The sequence below is a fragment of the Heterobasidion irregulare genome, assembly GCF_000320585.1.
Source record: "Heterobasidion irregulare TC 32-1 unplaced genomic scaffold scaffold_12, whole genome shotgun sequence".
Taxonomy (NCBI): Eukaryota; Fungi; Basidiomycota; class Agaricomycetes; order Russulales; family Bondarzewiaceae; genus Heterobasidion; species Heterobasidion irregulare.
Window position 1 is genome coordinate 1307867 of NW_009258208.1, and position 15435 is coordinate 1323301.

The 15435-nt window shown below is 49.5% G+C and overlaps 8 protein-coding genes across 8 annotated transcripts; 6 read left to right on the top strand and 2 right to left on the bottom strand.

Annotated features, from left to right (window-relative positions):
• Positions 1-593: 593 nt before the first annotated feature.
• Positions 594-974, top strand: HETIRDRAFT_330113 (uncharacterized protein; the record flags this gene model as incomplete). The annotated part of the gene is made up of 2 exons (XM_009554038.1): positions 594-786; positions 838-974. 2 exons carry the CDS (start codon positions 594-596, stop codon positions 972-974), a joined length of 330 nt encoding a protein of 109 aa, XP_009552333.1.
• A 111-nt stretch (positions 975-1085) lies between these two features.
• On the top strand, positions 1086-1527 carry HETIRDRAFT_329475 (uncharacterized protein; the record flags this gene model as incomplete). Its single annotated transcript, XM_009554039.1, has 2 exons — positions 1086-1121; positions 1174-1527. 2 exons carry the CDS (start codon positions 1086-1088, stop codon positions 1525-1527), a joined length of 390 nt encoding a protein of 129 aa, XP_009552334.1.
• Positions 1528-2053: 526 nt separating this feature from the next.
• On the top strand, positions 2054-2713 carry HETIRDRAFT_422707 (uncharacterized protein; the record flags this gene model as incomplete). Its single annotated transcript, XM_009554040.1, has 3 exons — positions 2054-2092; positions 2231-2606; positions 2667-2713. The coding sequence occupies 3 exons, from the start codon at positions 2054-2056 to the stop codon at positions 2711-2713; spliced, it is 462 nt and encodes a 153-aa protein (XP_009552335.1).
• A 2020-nt stretch (positions 2714-4733) lies between these two features.
• On the top strand, positions 4734-5697 carry HETIRDRAFT_422709 (uncharacterized protein; the record flags this gene model as incomplete). Its single annotated transcript, XM_009554041.1, has 3 exons — positions 4734-5231; positions 5284-5590; positions 5642-5697. 3 exons carry the CDS (start codon positions 4734-4736, stop codon positions 5695-5697), a joined length of 861 nt encoding a protein of 286 aa, XP_009552336.1.
• Positions 5698-6166: 469 nt separating this feature from the next.
• On the bottom strand, positions 6167-7045 carry HETIRDRAFT_481615 (uncharacterized protein; the record flags this gene model as incomplete). The annotated part of the gene is made up of 2 exons (XM_009554042.1): positions 6167-6210; positions 6273-7045. One exon carries the CDS (start codon positions 7043-7045, stop codon positions 6284-6286), a length of 762 nt encoding a protein of 253 aa, XP_009552337.1. The 3' UTR covers positions 6167-6210; positions 6273-6283.
• Positions 7046-8366: 1321 nt separating this feature from the next.
• Positions 8367-9259, top strand: HETIRDRAFT_106706 (uncharacterized protein; the record flags this gene model as incomplete). The annotated part of the gene is made up of 3 exons (XM_009554043.1): positions 8367-8572; positions 8745-8970; positions 9020-9259. The coding sequence occupies 3 exons, from the start codon at positions 8367-8369 to the stop codon at positions 9257-9259; spliced, it is 672 nt and encodes a 223-aa protein (XP_009552338.1).
• A 197-nt stretch (positions 9260-9456) lies between these two features.
• HETIRDRAFT_455685 (uncharacterized protein) lies at positions 9457-10583 on the bottom strand (the record flags this gene model as incomplete). Its single annotated transcript, XM_009554044.1, has 3 exons — positions 9457-9694; positions 9760-10247; positions 10335-10583. 3 exons carry the CDS (start codon positions 10581-10583, stop codon positions 9457-9459), a joined length of 975 nt encoding a protein of 324 aa, XP_009552339.1.
• Positions 10584-11788: 1205 nt separating this feature from the next.
• HETIRDRAFT_330290 (uncharacterized protein) lies at positions 11789-12752 on the top strand (the record flags this gene model as incomplete). Its single annotated transcript, XM_009554045.1, has 3 exons — positions 11789-12286; positions 12339-12645; positions 12697-12752. 3 exons carry the CDS (start codon positions 11789-11791, stop codon positions 12750-12752), a joined length of 861 nt encoding a protein of 286 aa, XP_009552340.1.
• Positions 12753-15435: the final 2683 nt, after the last annotated feature.

Consider the following 15435-nt stretch of genomic DNA (forward strand, 5'->3'; position numbering starts at 1 on the left):
TATTTGGCGGGCATGAACATGCTGGATCTCTTGTTAACAAGCATGGGACTCGGACTTGGGTGCAGACCTTCATTACTGTCGAGATTGACACTGGCTATCCACCCTCATTCCTGCCCCCTAATTACATATGTACTATCTTTGTCTGGGCCCTCCGTACACACTTAATACGTTACCTGCCTCACGACCTCACAGTATACGATCGCAATTGCCTGGACAGAACGACAAGTCACATCAGCGAGCACTCCACTCGTTGACAATGGGAGAATATACTAAAGGGTACCAAACGTCTGTTCAATCTCCTCACCTGCAGCCATATTAATAAATTATACATCAGATAGAAACCCTTGCTGGCAGTACAATGCTCAAAAGTTGGATTGTACACGAGGCCGCAGAGATGGTCCTTTCAAGGATGTTCTTCTCGAGAGCATTGTCATCTACGTTAAATATCTAAAGTGTAGGATACGTGTACTTACTATGTGAAATGAAGATCTGTTTACTTACCCTAGCGAAGTCAGCTGCAGTTGAAACCTTGACCTAGTTGCAACGTTTGTAGTTCCACAGCCTTCCACTCACCTCACTATTACACTAGCAGTATGCCAGTGCTGCAATTGTTTGGTTGCAGCTGGACTCTCAAAATCACGCTCATTGTCCTCTATTTTCTCAAAGACCCATCTCTTTCACCATCCACAGCTGTTCGTATAAGGTCCTGGGAGCTGCATCTGTTGTACGACTCTGGTTCTCTCCCTTTTGATTCACATATGCCTTTCACCCCAGAGACCTTTCCCGGTATGCATGTGCCTCTATCTATTCTTCCTGAGAACTCTGATTGTCTTCTAGGTCTTCAGATCTATCAATCCAATGATCAATACCAACAGGCAAATAGTGACTTTAGGCCCACCATGTCTGAAACAGTTAAACCGGCACTCAGACAATCAAGCCGTAGCACCCAAGGCCAAGGGGGCACTATTATATAGTTGGAGCATGTAGAGAACATCATATCTCTACCCAGGACTCGTGGCGTCAATCCAAAGTTCCAGAGCTTAGCAGTGCAAGCTGAAACTACAGATGCTCCTTCAGTTAATCCAATGGCGCTAATGCCAAAAAGACCTCACAAGCGAAAGGTAGGACATATTAAATCTGTATTCATCATACCTTTGAATTTATGGCAAGTAGTCTAAGGCAGCTGCATCAGTGAGACTGCCTCCACAGCCGCCTCCTCTTATAACTCCGGCACCAGTTGCCCCTTTGTTAGGCCACATTCCTCATCTTTTAACTCCTTCAGCTTTCTCTCAAGATACTCGAATGTATGGTAATCCAAATATAAAGCTTACCCCGTCACAGCCATATGTTGTGCCATCTCAACATCAACATGGCTTCGATGATCTCTCTATTGACCCAGCTTTGCAAGCAGGTGAGCAACAGCTTGCTCCAACCCTGCATCAAGATAGGTATGTCTCACTTGGGTCATATTGTTGTGTTGTTTGCTTTGGCTCACAAACCATCTTCCCACTCAAGCAATTCTGCTAGGATCACACAGCCGCTTTCTTGATCAGTGCAACCTGTGGCTCCATTTGCTTACTTCTCGTCCATTTAGCATTAAAGTAGAACAGCATCACCATCACACCTCACCGTAACAAACATCAGTCTAGCAGGTGAAGCGCCGCATGCCTCTCCCATGCCTCATGTCTTTCAGCCAGCAAGCACTACATCCGGCTCTGAGCATCCATATAAAGACAACGAGGACGATGATAATGAAGAGGATGAAAGTGACGAAGGATCCAAAGATAATGAAGAGGACTACAAAGGCAACGAAGAAGAGCACCAATCTTGGGGTATCAACAACACCCATGTCCTTCCCATACATAGACATCAATTGAAGCTACCCTTATCTATAGTAATCTTGCTAGGCCCCTGAGTACAAGGAGCAGCAACACAGTACCGCCAACAGCCGGGAACCACGTACCACTGCAATTCCTATACATTTTCACTGCTTGTTGATTCTTTTTATTGACCTGTGTGTATACAGCAAACTTCCTCTATTCAACATCCTGATATGCAACATGACGACAATGCTAGCCTGCACAGAATGGAGGTATGTTCAACTTCTTATTATAATGATCATTTAATGATGTTTGGGTGTCCAAAGATGAATGGCCTTGCTTCCAATGTGCTCGCTGATCATTGGCAATGGAATTTGGCTCCAAGAGCTCCTAACCCTCAGGTACTCTAGGCATCAATCACGGCTAATGGCATTGCCATACCGGTAGTAACTGGCTCTCATCAGCAAGGGCCCGGTTCATTGGCTCAAGCCACTTGTTCCCTAACATCAGGAAAGCATCATAGAAGGAGTTGGAAGATGAAGCATCAACGCACCGCTGAGAATGGTGTGGATGTGACTTTGGAATCTAATTCGAAAGTGCAACTAGAAGACTTTTTGCCGGTCTGGCAGTCTATTGTCCGCCATGCCAAACTCCTGCACTGTCTGACATTGTTAACTTGCAATGCATTTCCTACATACAAAGACGGCCTCAACAATGCATGCGCCTGCATCTCCGCCACTGTCAAGGAGTATGAGCAGAGGAACAATCAGTCTGTGATCAAAGACGGTGAGTGTCGCTGTGATATTACAAAGGGTGATTGATGATGACCTTCCCTTGCCTCAACAGATGCCCAGATATCTGTGGATGTTATCAAATTAGTAAATAATATATAAGCCCGTGAACGTGCACTAATGATATCAAAGGTTTACCAAGAAGGATCTACTTTCCATGGAGAAATCAAGCAGGCCGCACGCATTTAGGTCCAAAATCATTATATACCAGCACTGACTGATTCGAGGGTCAGCCACACTGCGTACACAATGCTCATGAAAAAGGAGGTGGTGATCTTGTTAAACAGTACAAGTTCTTACAAGGCCCACCTAACGCAATGGTCTTTCGTTCATCTTCTAATCTCTGAAATTGGTTTGCTATAGTCCTTGCTTTTGTCTAGGGCCGCTGCACTAATTTTTCTAGAATTCTTCTTCGAGACACTTGTACTGCAGTTCTCTTCAAGACGGGATGCTCGATGGGCCTCAGAAGGGTCTTCCCTGATGTTTTCAAAGATGGGGTACCACCCAAGGCTATTGTGTTGATTGCCACCGTGGTATGGTCATGCAAGTCTTATGTTCCACGTTTTTTGTGACCGTTTGTGATTTTTCTATAGCTTCGCAATGCTTTTCAAGAGTGGCTTGACAATGGCTGGTTTACATGTGTGCCTTTTGAGGCCAAATAATATGGTCCAAAGTACACAAAGCTGGCAACTTCTTTGGATGCCATCATGTCGCAAGAACACACTCGACAATTCTTTCAAAATATGTGTCTTGAGTGGAAGCAATGTGGGATGTAAGTAACAATGTCTTGTCTTGACCATTTCTGACTTTTTGCATAGGATGCAGATGTCTGCACCAAATAATGACAATGACAACGGCAATGAATCCACGGTATCCATTGATCTTGACTAAGCCACTACTCTTCTACAATTCCATGTTTATTTCGCATTTTGCTTACTTTTGTCTCGTCTTGCTTTCCTATACTGTCCTTATAGTTTACCCTCCTTTGCTACTTTGTCACTCGCTCCCTAGAGCAGTAAGACCTACAAGAGCCTGCAAATCCATATTGATAGCAATGTTATAACCTGATTTTGATACAATGATTATCGGAGCAATGAGCTGATTGATTAGTTGGATGGGAATTCTTATCTGGATTCAGCCGGTGTTGTCTGTAAAGGCTCTCTAGACAAGTAAGTCTGCCTAGAGTATGCTTTGGGAAGGTTTTCTATATGATAGCTCTTGAGAGTGGCCAGAAAACAGTTAACTCTCAAGACATCTTTAGAAGTGAAATCCGAAACGAGCAGGTGTGATATTGATTGCATCTAGGGATGACTCTCAAGACATCACTAGTCCGAAATCATGACTAGTGGACTCTGCCAATTCCGGCAGTTCCTTTTGGGCTCTAGTGCTCTAGTGCTGCTGTACAGGCTGTTTTAGCTACTATACGGACTCCTGATGTCACCGTCGCCGTAAGCCCGCTTGCCGGCAATAACAGGTAATTTGCGGACATGAAGTCGCAGTATATCCTTCAATGTGTATCTCCGAGAAGAATCTTGACGACAAGCAGTCGATGTAAGATACCAGCATAGGATCTAAGGCGGATGGAGGTTTCGAGAGTCGAGATAGTGAGTGATTCTCGAGGTGACATGATAGATGAAAGGGAGCCTAAATCAGGGATTAACTCAACACATCAAGTTTGGAGGCCGAAAGACGGTCAGGGTCGTTCTAAAGATAATACAGAAACACGAAAGAACGTTCAGTTAAATGTCGTGCACGAAAAGCGTCATGGCAAAGGCAGGAGCACTGATCGGCTACAAACTAACGCAAACAGCCCTCTGGACCCTCCTCAGTTGTGAGTTCACTCGATAATGGCGGCAAAGGACATGACATGGCGAGGTGTCGAATGTTCTGGCACATGATCATATCGATGAAGGCCTTGACATCCTCGTGCGACGTCGATGAGGATCTTGCATTGCAATCAGATGCGTCGCTTGTCCCCGACTTGACCGTCGCGTTGCGACACGGATCGTGGGCACACCGCTAGCAACATTACGAAACTCAGGGTACAAGCCCGGAACCGTTCGTCTCAGCAATTCATTATTTGATTCTTCGAATGGCTAATTTTCTGTGTTTTCTTGACTAGATGGCGGAGTCGATAGTGTTAGCTCTGGAGAACGACAGTATTCCGGCATGGCTGCCATCTCCTGAGAACCTAGTACTCGAATGCTTAAAACACGGTGGTGGCCCCTCGAACATCACCATACACCAGCCTGATGGCTCTGGTGCTGCTGTCGTCAAGTGGGGTCGCGGAGTGGGAATGAGTGAGGCTCGCACTCAGGATTTCCTCGCGAAGCAGGTAAACGAGGACAATAACAGCGTCGTGCGAGTTCCGGTTGTTTATCTTGCGTTCCGGCTCAACAATGTGGGCTACATTGCGATGCAGCACGTCGGGGATCGAGATTGCACCAGGGACGACTTTCCTAAAATTGCCCTAGCCGTCAAACATCTTCAACGAATCCCTAGTCCCACATCGGCACCGGGGCCAGTCAACGGAGGACCTATCATGCACTGTCTGTTCTCATGTTCCCTATCCTCCGTGTCATATAGCTCGGTCGAACTCCTTGAGGAGCATATCAATGCTGTGAGTAGTGCTCTGCACTCTTCAGGCCAAGTGTTCACATGAATTACCCTAGCTTCTCGCCTCGAGAAGATGGCCATGGAGGGTGGATTTTGCGGAGAAGGCCGGCATACCGCTTTCGCTCTGCATCGACGACCTTCATTGGGGAAACTTTCGCATCGACTCGAGCGGTCTGATCTACTCCATCGACCATGCGAGGACCAACTTTCTTCCCCTCGCTTTTCGCCATCTCTCTCTTGCGGAGGGCGAAGAACTGGCAATGATGCTGGAGGAGCCTGTAAAAGGCGCTGAATCATTGCAACTGTGGGCTATGAGACTCGCATCCGGAGCGTTTAATATGACCACCAGCGGCAGCAGCAAAGGTGAGTTACTCGTCTACTTTGTCCTCGTCTTCACGCCTATGAAATGATCAGCTCTTCCTGATTTTCTGCGTGAACTGGAGGGTGTTTATTATTCCCTTTTCGACTAGAACAATTTAGCTCTGAAACCGTTCCAAGTCACTGTTTTGATGTCTGAAGCTTGATTCACGGCAGCTAATCATGATATCGTCTGAAATTCTCTTGAGACCCTCCGACTGCGTCATAGCTGACGACTCGTCTCACCTCTGGTGACCCTAATGGCACGGCGGGGGCGCTCGCGCCTCCTCCCTCCCATTTCACTCGAGAGTATGTAGCCTCTTAAGAGGGATGATGCCGGTCACGAATACTATTATATAGTTCATAAGATCAAAAGATCGAGAAGGCGAAGAACCGACCCTCGCAGCCATCGGAGACGTCAAGCATTTTGCATGTAGCCATTCACCGTTCCGGTGACGAAGTCTATGGGGCGTCTCACACCTTCAGTGAAGTGATCGAAGTTTATAGTCTACTGGTCTCTGCTGAATAGGCAAATTGGACTATTTAGAGAGAAATCGTCCATGATTGATGTATAGCATGTGCGGAGGCTAATGATACAATAATACATGTCTGCTACAACATTTGAACTGGATATAATATACCGATCGGCCTCTTCATGAACGAAGAATCAAACTGACCTGCGACTTGCTGCAAATTGTGTCATTCGTCCCAATGCATCGCGGACGGAACCCAGTATGAACGCCCCATTCCGTCTGGACCATCCTGATCATCCACCCAACAAGTCCCATCTCGGAGAAGCATATTTCTTAACGTCGCCTTTGCACGCTCCGGTGTCCATCCCTGCGTCAAGACCAGCAGATCCTCATCTACCCGCCCACCGTGCTCCTGCGCGAGCGCAAGGACGACCATCTGAGCCTTATCGAGCTCCTTGACCACACTCCGCACCATCTTCCTCCCGTCCCCGAAGTCGATCACCTCGTACCCTGCGCCGAGCAGCTGCAACGACTTGATGCTGCGCACGACGTCCTCCTCAGAGACCGCGCCGCCGTCGACGCCGCGCAGCCTACTTACGAGGCGGACGAGCTCGCCCATCTCGATGATGCCGCCGTTGCGCTCGCGCGTGCTGACGCACACGTCGACGATTTGCACGCCGAGCTCGCTCTGCCAGTCGCCGAGTCCGAGCGCCTCCTCCCACCAGCCGCCGCGCCGCGGGCCCGCGAGGGGGTCGACGCCGATCGTCGCGCACATCTGCTGGAACGCATGGCGGAAGCGGGGGTCACGCCGGATGTCCGCGCGGCGGTGCGTGGCGAAGTGGGTGAGCGCGGCGCGGAACTGGGCGAGCTGGGTGTGGAGGTTGTCGAGCTGAGATTGGGAGAGGGTGGTGGAGAGCGCAGCGAAGGACCGCTGGGACTGCTGTTGTCGGTCGAAGGCAGCGAGGCCGACACCGCCCAGTCGATGCATCCTCACTGTCTGAACTGATGATGGTGACGGAGAGCGTCAAGCTGGACAACGCGTCGCACAACACACACAAATAGATATTCTTCTCTCATCCTTGCTCAGCTTTCTTCTGATGCAGAGCCTGGTATATCGCAAATTGTTCTATTATTGTGTAGCGCATCATGCAACATGTAACAGTGACCAGTATCGCGCTCCTGCTGAACATACCCTAGTGAATCTGCCCGACAGATGCTCCGTTCCGTCGCGCGGTCGGAATTGACGATCAGGAGATGGATGTGATTGACAAGTTTACCGCTGCAGACGAAGAGTTATCGATGTGTGTGCCATTGTCTGCAGCTGCCTGCAGTGTCTGCCGCCAGCTGCTAACATTTGCAAGGGAGTCGGGCCACCGGTCTTCCCCGGCCCCACCGGCCACTGCCGTGTCCCGACGCTTAACAACTCTCAACGACAATGCCCCTCTTTTTTTCAACCCAACCACCATGTGAGTGACCTCGGCTATTCTTGCCTTGAAAGGGTAAGTATCCATCATTTTCTGAGTATAACCCACAACTTCACTATCGTGATATGTCCCACCCTTTCCTCGCTAGATCTTCACGGTCCTCCACTATGCTCCGCAAACGAACATTGCAGGCTGCACAGGCGCCCATGTGTGCTCATCAATCCCAATATCTGCATTTCTTTTCTTGAGCTGGTCCTAGAACACTCACGCGAATGAGTACTATAAGTCCATATAATGGCCATAATATGATCTCACACTCTATCACATTGCCTAGGACCCGCTTTCCAACGGCAAACGCCTAGGGGCCACGTATATAGCAACCTAGAGATTCAGGTGTGCACAATATCTGCAGGTGCACTTCTCGTCGATACCTACGACAGTATGAAAATTAGCTCGACGACAGAATATCAGGCAAGTCGCACTGAACTGCCGTTCCTGACGCACAGAGTTGCGCTGCAGCGCGCTGGGGGGGCATGACTGGTGAAGTCCCGAGGAAATAATCGACTAGGGCTGCGGGCCTATCGACCGAGGCAGGACCGTGCACAGATTGGCGTCGGTGAAAGAACAGGGCGGGTGTGGCGAGTGGAAAGTAAGGTAAGTCTCCAGAGTGGATGCGAGCTTGCTCTCTGGGATAGCCCGCTCGGATACGCTGTCGCTCTCCGATGTGCGCTCCAGGTCCAATGAAACTGCACATACCTCGCCCCTCCCCAGGTCGCCCGGCCGCGAGATGAAGCTAAGATTTTTGGGCTTGTACTTCGGGCTGAATGCCACGGGCAGCTCGTGCAGATGCACACTCATGCAGGGTAGCACCTCCTTCACGATGAGATGCCCTCGTCGGACTGCAGCGGGCTCTCTACGCTTACTAAGCATATCCACACCAACGCCGTCGCCGTCTCGAGCGACGCCGACTTATCCAGCCAGCGCCCGCCTGTGGTCTACGACAGCAGCTTCCCGACCTTGCGCCGGATGAAGAGCAGCCGCGCGATGACTAGGAAGGTCAGGATCACGTCCAGCGAGAGCGACCTCGTCCGGTACGTGATCGCAAAGTCTGCGATCTCGTGCTCTGCGTCCTACGAGCGCGTCAGGTTGTAGAGGTACAATGAGCCTGTGATTGCGGGGCACGCCGTGAGCGACCTCCTTGATTCGCATCAAATCTGGAAGAGAGGAGGACTAACTGACTGTAGCCACGAACATCATAGGCAGAATGACGACCGCTAGCTTGTGGCTGAATATGACATACGAGCGATATATCTGTCCCGACAAAACCAAACATGAGCCCCCAACCCTTCGCGACCCAAACCCAAACACTCACGATGACGAGGTCCGCGCGGGCATGGACACGAATACTGTGCGGCACCCACAATACGTTCAGCACCATGTCCTTCGCGTCCGCGCCATGCCCCGCGAGCCACGCGTCCCGACCGCCCGGGTACGTGCGGTGGTCGACGAGTGCGGTGACAGTCTACCGGATCTGGAAGCCGAGGCACGCCGTCGAGAGCGTGAACAGCCACAGCGTCATCGCGAGCGGCCGCCCGATGCGCGCGCTCGACAGGCTCGGCATCGACAGCCAGAACAGCGCGAACACGACCCTGTCCGCGCACTCAGTCAGCACGGCTCACAACTCACAACTCACGACGGACGCGGGTGCGGGGAGGGCAAGCAACAAGCGGAGACACGCTGTATGTCACACCGGCGAAGAGGGTGCTGAGAAAGGTTGATCGTTTCGATATTCTTCAGTGAAATCAGAGACAACCGTGATAGAAATATCGAGCTGCTGGCAACAAAAGCGCTGATTCTCATACAATTCGCGAGTAAGTACAAACCATGTTACAGGGTTTCTGACGATATTAGGATCGCGAATTTCATGTCACAAACATTCAGAACGTAATCAGAGTCGAGGCATAGCTAAGCATTCTTAGTTGAACTTGACACGGTCATCCACGGCAGCAATGAAACCCTGGGGCCAGACAGCCCGATCCACAGCGCTCTCAAAATAGCGAGCTTTGGTTGACGATTTGAGTGTCATAGCACCGACGATATCTTCGCGGGCACGGGAGTAGCGGAAGTTCAAGAGTTCAAAAATGTGCTTCTCTTCCTCCTTCACGAAGCCGTCCGTGTAGCCTTTCTCTATGAGCCTTGCAACCGCGTTGAAACTGGAATAATCGCATGAATTATCATGTCAATGCTGTATTATTACTCGGAGATTCGAAACGCTCACATGAAGTCCCGGCATCCAAATATAGCAAAATCCAGCTTCCTGAAAAAGAAGGGGAACATACCCTGTTCTTCAAAGGTCAACAAGATTTCGCCGAGAGTCAAACGCTCAATGGTGACAGGGATGTGGAAAACGGCGAAAGTGTTATCGGAGGGGGTGTAATATTCACTGATTCTCAATCCGAAGATACCTGCTTGGGGCGTCCCCTCGGCACGTTGGCGGATGTAAACACCGCTTGCAGAACGAATACCAGCAGGGGCATGAACAATCGAAGCACCAGATTTATCAAGAGAAACTATATGCTCGAAATCCTCCTTGTCGCTCCACATGGGAGGTTTGCCTTTGCTTCCAGTGGGGACACCGCTTGCAGAACGAATGATAGGGAAGGCACGAACGACCGCGGTACCAGATCTGTCAATGTCCTTCCACACCACGTCCTTGTTCAACATGGGAGGTTCTTTGCTTCTTACGAAATCAGCGTTTTGTTCGTCCTCGTGGAATTCAAAATGGTCGTTGTCAGATCAGACGCTAGCGGCATCGTTGCTGCTTCCACCTCCCTGAGCTTGCCTAGAAGTTACGCTCGCGGGATTTTCGGGATCGACCCCGAAGGTGGTGCCATAGGAGGTACCATTGTCATCCTTGAGTACCGCGGCGAACCTCCAATGGTTCTTCATCTTACCACGGTCAGCAGCGTCAGCGTCGCTAAGACCGAGACCGGCCATCGGTCCCGCATTCATGACTTCAACACGGATGACTCCGCCCTGAACGACCAACGACAAGACTTCGTCGGTGAGATCCTGGCGATAATAACGACCGAAGAGGGACATCTAGAGGATAAATCCAGGGAGCACAGAAAATACCCAGGCGATGAGCACCATTATGCATGCAAGGACTAGTCAATCTCACCCTGGGAATGTTTCACGAAAAGATTTACAGGAGCGATATGTGCAGTAGCAGAGATCAGGAATCGTCTGATGGTGCTCGAAGGTGCAGTCCTCATTTATATACTGTCGATTTGGAAGTCACATAGAGCGAGACGATAGTTTCCAGCCAAAAACTCACGTGCTTGTTAGAATACCTCGGCGTGGCGTCGTAGAACCAATATCTTCTTAGAACAATCGTGCGGCTCCGTCATTACCTACCAGTTACCTACCCGCTTTTGAGAATACCTTGGCGTGGCGTCGTAGAACCAGTCTCTGCTTGGAACAATCGTGCGGCTCCATCATTACCTACCAGTTACCTGCCTTCTTGTTAGAACACTCGGCGTGCGTCGTAGAACCAGCCTCCGCGTGGAACGATCGTGCGGCTCCATCATCACCTACTTGCTTGTTAGAATACCTTGGCGTGGCGTCGTAGAACCACCCTCTGCTTGGAACGACCGTGTGGCTCCATCATTACCTACCTGCTTGTTAGAATACCCTGGCGTGGCGTCGTAGAACTAGCCTCCGCTTGGAACGATCGTACGGCTCCATCATTACCTACCTGCTTCAGTTGTTAGAATACCCCGGCGTGGCGTCGTAGAACCAGCCTCTAGTTGGAACGAGTGTGCGGCTCCATCATGACCTACCTGCGACCTGCTCGTTAGAGTACCCCGGCGTGGCGTCGTAGAACCAGCCTCCGCTTGGAACGATCGTGCGGCTCCATCATCACCTACTTGCTTGGTAGAATACATTGGCGTGGCGTCGTAGAACTAACCTCTGCTTGGAACAACCGTGCGGCTCGCATATCTTCTGCGTTACTAGTCAGCAACGGAGACTAGAAGGCGTGTCTGATAAGTGAGGCCTCGTGACGTGGCGCCGGATGCGGTCCCCGGCTAACCTCAGCCAGTCCTCGGCCAGTCCTCAGCCGGGATACATAGGGAAGCGAAGGAGCCTGGGCAGCCCGAGAACCTCATCCGCTTCCACTTGTCAATCCCCCATTCCTCCATACTCATCTTGAAGCCGCTAGCATCTATTCTTGAAATAGACATTTCTATATCAGTATGCATTCATTATTTTGTTATTCGTAAAGCTGATGTTCTTCTCTGTTTCAGATGGCGGAGTCTATAGTGCTAACTCTCAAGAACGACAGTATTCCGGCATGGCTGCCATCTCCTGAGAACCTAGTACTCGAATGCTTAAAACACGGTGGTGGCCCCTCGAACATCACCATACACCAGCCTGATGGCTCTGGTGCTGCTGTCGTCAAGTGGGGTCGCGGAGTGGGAATGAGTGAGGCTCGCACTCAGGATTTCCTCGCGAAGCAGGTAAACGAGGACAATAACAGCGTCGTGCGAGTTCCGGTTGTTTATCTTGCGTTCCGGCTCAACAATGTGGGCTACATTGCGATGCAGCACGTCGGGGATCGAGATTGCACCAGGGACGACTTTCCTAAAATTGCCCTAGCCGTCAAACATCTTCAACGAATCCCTAGTCCCACATCGGCACCGGGGCCAGTCAACGGAGGACCTATCATGCACTGTCTGTTCTCATGTTCCCTATCCTCCGTGTCATATAGCTCGGTCGAACTCCTTGAGGAGCATATCAATGCTGTGAGTAGTGCTCTGCACTCTTCAGGCCAAGTGTTCACATGAATTACCCTAGCTTCTCGCCTCGAGAAGATGGCCATGGAGGGTGGATTTTGCGGAGAAGGCCGGCATACCGCTTTCGCTCTGCATCGACGACCTTCATTGGGGAAACTTTCGCATCGACTCGAGCGGTCTGATCTACTCCATCGACCATGCGAGGACCAACTTTCTTCCCCTCGCTTTTCGCCATCTCTCTCTTGCGGAGGGCGAAGAACTGGCAATGATGCTGGAGGAGCCTGTAAAAGGCGCTGAATCATTGCAACTGTGGGCTATGAGACTCGCATCCGGAGCGTTTAATATGACCACCAGCGACAGCAGCGAAGGTGAGTTACTCATCCACTGTGTTCCTGATCATACTCTCATAGAATGAACAGCTCTTCCTGACTCTCTGCGTGCTCTGAAGGGTGATTATTATTCCCTTTTCGACTAGTGTATTTAACTCTAGCTTTCCAAGTCCCTGTTATGATATCTGAAGCTTGATTCACCGCAGCTGATCATAAGATGATCTACAACCCTCTTGAGACCCTCCAACTGCGCCATCAGATACCGTGTTTAATAAATAAATGATGATTCATCTCGCCTCTGCCGCATCATATGAGACGATGCAGGTCCATTACCCCCGCAGGTCGACGACCAAGGTTGAAGGAGCGTGAACCAAGTGAAGAAACATAAGCGATATGCACCTGATGATAACAGACTTTACGCAGGAGACTCTGGTTGTTCTACGTTGGTTTTGAGGAAACGATCTCGAAGGCGTACCTCAGGACTCGATGCGGCAGGCACCTAGATCTGTATCAGTCTAAGCATAGCCAAAGAAGGACAAGCACCGGACATTGCCCTGAAATATCCCAATGGGATATACCCGGTATATAAGGAATATTCCACGAATATTCCACGAATATATCAGAGAGGGAATATTCCTCAAATATTCCCCAGTCGATCCAGCTCGATAGATGACCAATCTATTTCTGCTGGCACGTGATGCCTTCGCGTCGACGGACGTGTCGAAATTTCTCCAAGTCGTACTCCCTCCTAGGGTGTAAATCTTGATTCCTCAATAAAACATCACCTTTTTTTTTCCAGAAACCATGTCTTTGCCATGAACGGATGCAAACACACTCTTCCAAAACTGCCCTTGTGAAATATGCCACAAACAAAACCCCTCTCTCTGCCAGCACTGCTTCACAATTTATCAACACATCTGTGCTCAACAAATGAATCAGCAGAACATGCGTGCAATACCAACAACAATTCCTGCAAAGCAAACATGCCAAGAATCTATGATCCTGGGGGAGCTGGATGCAATGCAGGGACATGATCAAGGACACTGATACTGAGCTAACAAATTGGCAGCCCTGGGTGAGTTTTTTTATGTTCTCTCACTCCAAACACACACTCTCAATGAAGTGATACATTCAATAACATTTACATAGAACCTTTACATGACACCGCTTTCCAGGATGGCATATATGCATCCGACGATGATTCAGATGTGTGCGGTCTGCCTCTACCTCTAACAACATCATTGGCTGAGCCCTCCTCATCGGTGATATGCTAGTGATGCCTCTGAGTGCAAAACACACCCAAGAAATACCCCTACAAGCGTAGGTAGGCAGGAGCTGGTTCTAGTGTGCAGGAGCTGGTTCTAGTGTGCAAGGAACTATAAGCTGTGCAACAACCAACAAGGGAGCGTACTGAAAGTGTTTGGAGTGTGGCGAACAAACAACTCCAAAATCAAAATATTTGGTCAGTTGGTTGGTCAGTTGGTTGGTCAGTTAGTCAGTTGGTTGGTTGGTTGGTTGGTCGGTGTTTGATCGGGATTTGATCGGGACGCAAAGGGGAGGGAATGGGTGCAAGGCCACACTGGACACTGGCAGAGGATGACAAACTAGATGAGAGGGAGAGAGCAAGATGACGAGGGCTCTAACAGAGGACTGCGATCAAATGCAACAACACAAACAAAGGGGCAAAATGCAAATGAGGGTTGGAAGGCAATAGCTCAAAGTCTTATGGACATAAGCACACAAATGGAATTGGAACAAGGGGGGAGCCAAAGCTGATGTATTGCAATGCCATAGGTGCTCTTTTATAATAAGTCCGAACAGGTACAAGATAAGGAGATTGGCAGAGGCATAGAGCAATTGGAAATGCGTGCCAAGAGTGATCAAAGGTAAAGAAGATAAGGGAGTGATGTTGCAAACACTATAAGATAAGAAGCAATAACTCTAAAGTCTAAATAAGTGGAGAGATTGCCAAGGTGAGTCCACATGGACCTGGAGATAAGAACCACATGCCACATGGGTAAACCATTTAGAAACTTGGGAGCTCTGAAGATAATGAAGGATAGGTCAACAAAAGGCATAAGGGCGATAAGAGATAGAAAGACAGATCCGTTCTGAGTCAACAGAGTGTTTGGCCACCTCCGATTCAGGACACCGGAGCCGACCGAATGTGCCAACCATGTGAAGTGTACTGAACCAATTGGCGATCGGCCGCGACAGTCTATGGGGAGCCCCTAATACTGAGAGTGATGATAGATGCATAGGATAACTATGAACAGCTCTGAACAACTGTGCAGAGGTCTAAATGCAAAGTCAGCACCTGACAAATGGCTGAGATTGCCAAACGGATTGGGATCGGTCGGTCCTAAGTATGCCAAACGGTCAAAGAATACTGAAAAGCTGTAAAAAATGGGGTATTGGTGCCTAGAGAACACCCATGCTCATTATCAGGACCATTGAGACTTGTGGAAGATGAACCTGGACAACCCTCAGACAAAAACCTTGCTTCTTCTTCTCATGCTAGCTCACCGGTGTCGCGCTCGCACATTGTTAGGCATCAAATAGTGATGGTAGAATGGAGGGCAGAATATCTGACTAGAAGAAAGAAAAGAGAAACAACCTGGAAGGGACAGGACATTTAATTCCGATTTTCTACATATTTTTCGAGTATTTTACCACTTAAACTTGATTTCCTATCCCTTTTCATACTTATAATTCGCTTTTGGGACAGATTCCAGAGCCTAGGGTCTATTTCAGAAAGGGCTAGACCATGGCAAGACAATAAGGAATGGAAAGAAAGCAGTGGAATCTGGTAGAATAGAAGGGAGCTTT